The sequence below is a fragment of the Limulus polyphemus genome, unplaced genomic scaffold (genome assembly GCF_000517525.1).
Source record: "Limulus polyphemus unplaced genomic scaffold, Limulus_polyphemus-2.1.2 Scaffold7274, whole genome shotgun sequence".
Classification (NCBI taxonomy): Eukaryota; Metazoa; Arthropoda; class Merostomata; order Xiphosura; family Limulidae; genus Limulus; species Limulus polyphemus.
In genome coordinates, this window is record NW_013672884.1 from 28,055 (window position 1) to 38,011 (window position 9,957).

Sequence of the window (9,957 nt, forward strand, 5' to 3'; positions counted from 1 at the left end):
GGTAATGAAATTTGGTACATTATCAGTAAATATTACATGCTTTCATATGCAAAATATAAATTTTTATTAAGTCTTGAGGTTTGTAAAGCAATGTTTTTCTCTTGCCTTTTTTTTTCATTTTGCATGTTGCCTATCCAACATTCAAAGTAATTTTCATTTTAAGATTAAAAATACTTTTATGCATCAGAAAATTTTGGAATTTCAGATGTGAAATCTTTATAATGTCCACATAGTTTTAAATGTTTCTTAAGAAAAAAAACTATATATTATCTGTTATTTACAGTAATTAATCTGTGCGGGTTCAGTAATTTGACTGATCTCATAACCACCATAAACAATTAGGAAATAAATATATATTATGCCTCTTTCATTCTAGAATGAACACACATGTTTAGACTAAATAGCTTAAATCTCATAACTTTGTACATTTATATATATTTATTATTTTTATTATATTGACCTTTCAGCCGTGCCTGGCTAACAATACAGAAGTTAGTGACGTGGCACACCTGCACTCATTTTACTATATCTAATAACATAAAACTGACTTTTGGTCTGTACAAAGTAACTTGTTTTGGCTGTGTTTTAGTAGACTAGTATTTTGTAAAATAGTCACATTTCAATTAATATACATTATATATATACAGATTATTGCTATTTTGAAATAATTTCTTAAACTTATTTTTCTTGTAATATAGAAAAGTAAATAAAGTAAAGCAAACAATTAAATCTTCTAGTTACAACATTTTGTACTTGGTTGCTGCTTCACATAGGTTGCTAAGCCATTAAAATTTTGCATATTTAGAATATGAAACAATAATTGTTTTAGGTTTTATATACATTTGAATAACTAAAAATCATAAATTATTACATCAATACCATAGAATTCCACTATAATTTATCAAGCTTATTAACTAAGATGTATTTTAGTCTAAAATATATAAAATTTCAGGCACACTAAAGACACTACTTCCTTGAAATATTGGTTCAAAAGAAAAAATGGCGTCCAAGCCCATTAAAATGGCTGAGAAAGCCACTAAGGGACATTCTGAGCTTCCGGGTAATTATTCGTGTCATATATAAAGTAAGTGTATATAAGAGTGTTTCCAAAAATGGAAAGAGGTGGATGGGATGCCCCTGTTTGATTTATTACATGAGCAATATCTTAGCAAATAGAAAAGTTAAGATCTTGTTTTATATTCTAGCTTGTAAATATCTGTAACTTGAGTTTCTTATTCGTACAAAACTGTAGATTTAGTATTTTGACTTCACAGAGATCTAATTTGAACCAGTGCTACATTCAACATACCACATGACACACAAAAATCAATGTTTATCTGCTTTTTTTAATATTTACTTTGAAATTAAAAAATTTAATAATGTATAGTATTAAGATATGAATAATAATCTACAGTTTAATACCAAGCTTATTTACATAAATTCATGAAATAGTAGTTCAATAAAATTTTGAATGCAAGTCAACAAACGAGATGACATGGCCTTTCACGTTTGGCCAGTCTCAAAAGGGTTAAATGAATATTAAACATGGTCAAAGTACAGTGAATTGAGAAGTTGAAAAACACGAAATAAAAGTATCACTTTTTGATTTTCCTTGTTTCAAGTAGTTTAAAGTTTGAATGTACTTTGACCCTCCTGTACACATGGGGTTAGCAGTATCTTAAATATGATCTGTTTGTAATTCTAATACTAGAGCTAAATGTATCATTCCTAATGTTGGCATTTAGGAAAAAATGTCAACATCAGTTAAATAACTTTTTGAAGTTTTTATGTGAATGTGTATTTTTGTTTTAGGGAACAGTTAATGGAGTTACTTCATAGCCGTGCAAGAAGGCGTTTCTCCAGAGGTTTGAAAAGAAAACCAATGGCTCTCATTAAGAAACTCCGTAAAGCCAAAAAAGAAGCCGATCCACTTGAAAAACCTGAAGTTGTAAAAACTCATCTTCGAGATATGATCATTGTTCCAGAAATGGTTGGATCTATTGTGGGGGTGTATAATGGAAAGACTTTCAATCAAGTTGAAATTAAGGTATGTGCATTTGAAGTTTCATTGTCTGCTGCTGTATTGGTGCAAATTAAGGAATAGTGTATATTAATGATTAATATTTTATGATAAGTGAACTATCTTTATTCTTTTGTAAGTAGGTCAAAAAATAATCGGTTGTGAAAATATGATCCAATCTCAATCTACTGTTGGGTAATACTACCTCAATTTTGACACTAACTTCTGGGGTACAGCATTTATTCAGTTGTTTTATTACTATTAATAAGCATTAATAACTTATAATGTTATAAATCAGAAAGATATTTCAAATACACAACATCTATGAAACCTTTGAAACACAGATATGATTTTTAAAAATTAAATTATGAGTTATAATAGAATCAAAACTACTACATGGCATAGCTAATTGCTATACTGTTATGCATGTATTGTATAATGGTTGAACTGAGTATTAAATCTATACCATGAGTGGGCCCAATGATGTCTATACTAGGCCATTTTGAAATCAGTTTAAGTATTAAAACTATTAACTGTCTTTGATTTTATACATAACTTTTTTATAGTCTATATATATAATATATAACGTGTTTAGAAAGATAAGGCAGATGATCCTATCATTCATTGATGTTTTGGCTTCAGACTAGTTACAAAATATTAAATGGTAAGACAGTTCAGTAGAATAACCATGCAGGGAAAACATTAGTTATTTTAATACCTTTCTCTATTACAAATAACGGAACATAACTATGATAGTAAAATGTTCTTTATTGCTTACAGAGCCATTATAACTTACATTTTTGTGTCCCTGTGGAAGGTAGGAAGTTCTACGGCAAACTTGTGGTTTTTTGAGAAAGAAATTAATTTCAGATGATATTTTTACGATTTTGAGAATTTTAGGAACACAATTATAACAAAAGAATGAAATAGCTGAATTTTAGCTAAAAAATGAGCTTAGTTATTGAAAATCTACACATTTCTGGCTTTGTTTTGTTTACTGACAATTTTAGTGTGTGCAGTTGGGAATTTTGATGATTTGCTCCATCTGAATAGAAATTCCAACAACAGGCCAAATATTGACAATTAGTACTATAGTTTTGATGTTTTAATTCCATCCAAAACAACAACAAAAAATGTTAATGAAGATAGTGTCGAAAGAAGGATTTCACTCATAATTTCTGCAGCAATTTAAAAATTTTAGTAGGTTTGGGGCATTCTGTTTTACTGTTTGCATTTTAAAGTGTATGGTTGAATAATTTTTTTGGACAAAAACTTAGAAAACTTTATGGTTAAGGAAGACTAGCTTCACAAAGCAAAAGGACTCATCTTATTTTTGTGTATTGTTTATTAATATATATATATATTTTTTATTTTTTTTTTGAACAAATGTAAATGTAAAAATTTACTAGGTTAGAAAGAATGTTTTGCCTTGAGGAACACAAAAGAAACATGCTTAAAGTTGTGTGACGTATTCTGTAATCTTAAACTATCCACACTTGTACTGGGTGATTTACTGTTATTTATGATAGTTTGAAGCAATAAAATTGCTGTTACAAGCATAACACTATAAGATTATTTTGTTACAAATTGCAGTCATTATAGAAAGAAGAGGTAATTTAGATTTTTTCTATGATAGTTACAAGGTGGGTCAAATGGACCGAGTCTATGCAGTGTTAGGGCAGAGAAAAAGACCAATATAATATAGTTTTAAAGAAAAATAAACTTTTTGTTCAATTAGGAGGTTCTAGAGGCTATGTAAATAAAATATGAAAACTCAGATGAAAAAGTATTTTATTCTTACCCTTGAAATCACCATGCTATCAAGACTAGTTAGTCTAAGTCAGACTGGCTAATACAAATTTAGAGATTGAGTTGATTTTGAGACATTCTGCACATCAGGCAGGTGCTTTACCAACTGAGTTAAAGGGTTAACCCACTAGCAATATCTAGTAAAGAATTTTTACAACCAATTCACATTCTTCTATTATGACAAACATGGTGCTATCGAGGACTGTTTTTCTTGTAATTTCAATGCCGTTAGTTCCTCGGCTGGGGCTTGAACCCAAGACGTCTTGCATGCAGTGTGAGTGCTCTACCAACTGAGCATGTGTTAATAAGGCTCTTTTTTTTATCAACTAACTTGTGCTACCACCTTTTTTCTATAAATATTGGGTTGCAATCTCGTGCTAATTTCCATTCCTCCCTACCTTGGGTTGGAGTCAGACCAAGACTTCTAGCATATTGGGTGGGTGCTCTACCAACTTAGCTAAAGGTGTTAGACCTAATGGTTTAATGGGCATAGGGATGTGTGCTTGTTAACTGCAAGTAAGAAAATTATGTTCTTGCACTTCAGGAGTTTCAGTTCACTTGTTCTCTGTACATGGTTGGTTGGTTCCATTAACTTTGTAACCATCAGTTTCCAGCTTTCAATATGGAATGTATGAAATTTGGCAAACTTTCAATAAACCTTAAGTATTGTACACAATCAATCAGATTTTTAAAGTATTTTTTGCTGAAGATTTGTCTGAATATATGGAGTTAGTATTAACTGCTTTTATTGCAGAGTGATTTAAGTAAATATCAATGTTTTTGGGTGTGTATTCTTTCAGTTAAACCACATTTAATCTGCTGTTTTCTCTACCCTAACTCTATATTGACTTGTAACTACATTCCTTATAACCACCACAAAAAAAGAAATAGACCTAAGGTAGCCTTTTTTTCCTTTCTAAAATGATTGCAACACAAAACTCTGCTGATTTATCTTAAATCACTTAAAGCTCATAATGGTATAAACTGTTTCTATTTATTTTTGCTTATTTGCCCTTTGAACCTTGAAAGTGTCTAATTGATAATCCTGTCATACAAGTTGTAAATTGTTTGGCAAATGCGTAGCTCATGTTACCATTTTGAATGACATAATGCGTGACCTAGTCATGGGCATTCCTTGTGGACAATTATTTATCATTAGCTTACCTGAGGCCACTATTTGCTGATAGTTTGTTTTTCATCTACCGCCTGCATCAGTGTTTTTTTTGTGAAAGAAATATTACTTTTATATTATTATTTTGTACTGCGCGTGTAGTGCATCATCTTAGTGATAATAGTTTGTTGATGTCTACACGTCTTTGTCTTTCATAGTTTTGTCATTGACTAATTTATGAATGCTTCTTGTAATGCATCAAATTTCTATTTTCTTGTGGTTGGCTTTTTTCACAGCACTCTTGTGCGTGCATGTGTTTATAAAACAAGTACTTTTGTATATGTGGGTTGCAATAATTTTTGATACAAGCAAAAGTACCCATCCCAGTGATGGAAAAAGTTCAAGTTAATGTATCAATTTAAATTATTTTATGGACTTTTAAAAGGTTAATTGTGTTGCACTCTTGGTTTCTCTCGAAGCCAAATTTCTAAGCAACTTACCACCCACCACAAAAAGTAATTGTTGAACATTTCAGTCGTGCTAAGAGCTGCTCAGTAAATTTACGTTTTTATTCTTTAAGTTACATTACATTTTGAAATGTGAATGATAGTGTGATTAATTCCCAACAATTTGTTGTCAAATATCCTGCTTGCAAAATAAAATTTGGCATCAACATTATTCATGCCTGTTTTGCTGGCATTTCAAAGGGGAATGTTGAGTTTTGCCTGTGTGCTTGGCTTTTGAAACGGGAGATAGACACCACAATTCACAATATATATATATATATATATATAGTAGATAAAATTTGTGTTGTTTTACATACACAATTGTAGATACATTTGTTTATCATTTCTGTATGAAGCATTGTGAAGAGCACTAAATTAATGAATTTGAAAATTTTAATTACAATATCCTAATGTCTTCCCATCATTATCCAGTTTTTGAGAAGTCCCTGATGAGAAACTAACTGTCAACAAATAGTGGCCTAATCTAATAAGTTTCTAGTTTTATATTTTAGTCACTTTTTAATAATAAATTAAACATATACATGTTAAGCAAGAAATTAGTATTCATCTTTGAGCACTTATCTCTGTCGATTTGTTTGCTATCAATTGCTGATGTCATTTAAGCCTACCCTAAATTATCTATTTAAATAGTGTACTTAAGAACACAGATTATTAATAGGCACAGAGTAAACAATATTCTATAACTTATAATTTAACTGGTTTACTAAGGCAAGAGGGGTTTAATTAAAATAATTCCCTTAGCTACTCAGACTGAAAACATACAATACGCTCTACTGAATACAGTACAATACACCTCATTTGATAACTTAAAACTTTGCCTTACTGTTGGTTATAAATGATATAAAATATCAAGAATTGCCAATAATTCTCTTTGAAAGAGGGAGTGTGACAGTGGGTCTGATTTTCTAGTTTATCTCTATATAAAGATTGAAGGCTATAAAAATTAGGCTTTGCCTTAGTAATATTTTCATTATAATGAGTAATTTATGTTGAACTCCATACTTCAGATAGGGGGTGGTAAATAAATTAGAATGAGAAGTCCTAGAGAACAAATGTCCTGATTCTCATACAAGGGGATGTTGAAAATTTATTTAAATATTTCATATAAAATTAAAGTTAATTTATTAATTATGTTTTGATTGCCAAGTTTATTGATAAAGTAGTATAGCTTTCTAAAGGATCGTTAAATGGGCATTTTGAGGGTTAAATTATACAGTTCATTGAATTTGTATCTAAAACATGAATATTCCAGTTTTGTAAGTTGCTGCAAATACATTGAATGATAAATAGTAATCATGATTTAATACAAAAGTTTATTCATTCATAATAATTTTTTTGATCATGCACTTGAGAAATTTATTAAAATGTTATAGTCTAGATTCATGATTTTATTATTATTTGGAGGTGCTTTAAAAAAGGCCAATTAATCCTGAAATATATACTAGGGACTTTTTGGAGGAATATTGACTCCAAACTTAAGCTTGGCAGTGAAGCCTAGTTAGAGTATGACAAATCCAAAACTACCTTTGTTAGCATACATTGAGAAGTAATGTGTATCTGCTCAGCTTTCGCTACATGTTTGTGTTCTAATTTATTGTGTTTTGATGAGGTGCACTTGTTAAATATGTTTCATCACTGTTAAATATAAGTATTTCAAAACTGTATTAAAATTGAGATTTTTTTGTTTACACTGTAAAATCCCTACCACCAAACAATACAAGACAGGATATAAAACCAAAAAATTCAAATAACAGTGAATATTGTAAAATCTGTTAGGTACTCTTATTTGATGACTATTTTAAATTACTGAGGTATTATCAATTTAATGTTTATTTAAACCTACATTGTGTGAATGAAGCTATAGATATATTACATTTCTTTGGATTTTCCCAAAACAAACATTTGTTCTGCTGTATTTGTCACATGTCTAGTTTAGCATTTATAAGAACGTGCAGCTGGTAATATTGGTTTTGATTCGGGTTATTTTGAGGGTGACCGTGGAAAAAGCAAAGGATTTCGTGTTAAGCTGTAAATATGGGAGTAGATCTATAGGGGGTCAGTTGTAACAGTGGTCTGGCTTTTTTTGTTTAAATATTTATAAAAATAAAGTAAGCTGTTTTTTTGTTGTTTTTTCCTAAGTTTATGGGGTAAACTTGGGTTATTGCATTAAAAAGAATACTTACTTTACAGCCTGAAATGATCGGCCATTACCTGGGGGAATTTAGCATCACATACAAACCAGTTAAGCATGGAAGACCTGGTATTGGTGCCACACATTCATCTCGATTTATTCCTCTTAAGTAAACTTTGGTTGCCTTCTGTAATATAACTGAAGAGAAAATAAAGACCTTGAAAAAGAAATTGCTTCTTGTTTAATTTTAGTTTAACATGGGGATGATTTAGATATTAAAGTGATTGACTGTACCTAAAATGAATTATTATTTCCCTAATTTGCTTTCAGTATTAACAATGAGATATATTCATAATACAATAAAAATGCCATATTTATAAAAGATATTGCTCATAATTGTTTACTGTTGATATTTTTAGTGAATTATAATTCTGCCTGTTTCAATATTAGCATGTGATATATGCAAAATAATTTTGAATTAGTGTGGTCAGCTCGATGATTTACTGTCATTTATTTATATATTTACAGTGTATTCTAACAGCAATATTTATGCATAATTATTATTACATATATTACATCAATAAAAGCCCAAATATCATTTATCCAACCTCTAATTGTCTTTAATATTTAGAGCATTTTCACTTGTTAATAGAGAGAATCTCTAGACTTAGCTAGTACTCGTGGATAAATATTCAGTTTTTAATGATCAGAAAATAAAACTAATCTTAGAATAACTGGTTTCTAACCAAACTAACCTTTCTGGCGAAGTACTGATTTGTATGCAGGGAATGTAAAAGTGGCAAAAGGTTTAACCCATACACTAGAACTAATAGCATCTTATTCCATAAGCTGTTTGCCCAAATAAATTGTTTTGTGTAGAACTTAGCCCATCTTTTCCAAGTCCTAAATTTGTGTTCTATCATATGATTTACTTAAAAATACAGAAGTTTGTATCAAGTTTTTATCCTATCCATCTTCAGAATATACTTTGTAGAGTACCAAGGATCGTATGTTACCCTTTGTTTCTCAAGATCTTAACTCTGTAGGATAACCTTTCCAAATCTGAAATCATCAGAACAGCTTTTCTCTGAGCTCTTCAACAATTCCTGAATTATTAACTAAATTATGCAAGTTCAAACATGGGTAACTTCTAATGCAATAAAATCCAATCATTCCAATACTAAACATAGCCACAATTTTTTAAATGGCAATTGTAAAGTATATGTAATTGTATACAAATGTTTTAATCTACCTATGAAAAACAACTAACACTTTTTTATCTATGATTTTTTTAAACAACTTGTCATATGATCAAAGCTCTATGAATGTTATTCATTCAGAAGAATACTTGGAGTTTAGCACAGAAACAAATGTTTCTTAAATAGATTTTGTAAAAAAACGTTCTTAGACTAAACTGCACAACGTGTAATAAATATAAAAAAAAAGAGCCATCAATGTTCAGATACTGTCACCATTGTTTTAAAAGTTCAAAGTTAGAGGATGTGTAGATAGTGATCCAATTGCAAGAAGGATTATTTAAAGCATCCCAAATAGAATTTAAAATAATGTCACATGAAATTCATTATAAAAGAAATTACTTTGAAATCTAGTGTCACTGTAGGATAATTTGATATAAATTTTAGCCGTTATAACAGTGGCAATGATGATTACCTTCCACAACATTCGCGGTTTCCACCAGAAGGGTTTAACCCTAAAGATGGTATTGCCTGCTGGATGTCTGAGCCACAATAACTATTACAGTAAGTAATGATTAAATTTCATTAACGTTTTTGTAAACAATTTTGCAGGAAATAAAGGTTTTTCTATTGTTTTTATGTGTGTATATGTGCTTTCAAATACATTTATTAACAAAACTTCATTTATTAGTTAGTGGGTTTGTCAACCATCTTATGGACTTCATTTTCTGAAAGATACTATTTTACAAAGTTTAACTATGTACTCAGTAACAAACTCCCACCTAAACTTGTTTCGAAAGTGGGCTGAAAAAATCAAACTTGGTCATGAAATTATGTTTTTAATGTAGAGTTAAGATTTGGGCAGCTGAACAAGAACTACTGTAGCAATGGTGATTATTAAGAAATATGAGAATAAAATGTAAAGTAATTTAAGCAAAGAAAATCAAATGTTTTAAAGTAGCAGTTAATTGATCCAGAAAGTATGTTTTAATGTAAAGTAAGATTTGAGCAGCTGAACAAGAACTACTGTGGCAATGATGATCACCTTCCACAACATTCGCGGTTTCCACCAGAAGGGTTTAACCCTAAAGATGGTATTGCCTGCTGGGTGTCTGAGCCACAATAGCTACTACAGTAAGTAATGATTACATTTCAATAACGTT

General features: G+C 30.0%; 1 protein-coding gene across 1 annotated transcript in view; it reads left to right on the top strand.

The window, feature by feature from the left end:
- Window positions 1-9,431, top strand: part of LOC106474481 (40S ribosomal protein S15-like) — a 13,067-nt gene extending 3,636 nt beyond the window's left edge. The window contains exons 2-3 of the mRNA XM_022402787.1: window positions 1,783-2,047; window positions 7,658-9,431. Of these exons, the coding sequence (XP_022258495.1) occupies window positions 1,783-2,047; window positions 7,658-7,771 (379 nt within the window). The 3' untranslated portion in view covers window positions 7,772-9,431. The remainder of the gene's footprint in view (window positions 1-1,782; window positions 2,048-7,657) is intronic.
- Window positions 9,432-9,957: the final 526 nt, after the last annotated feature.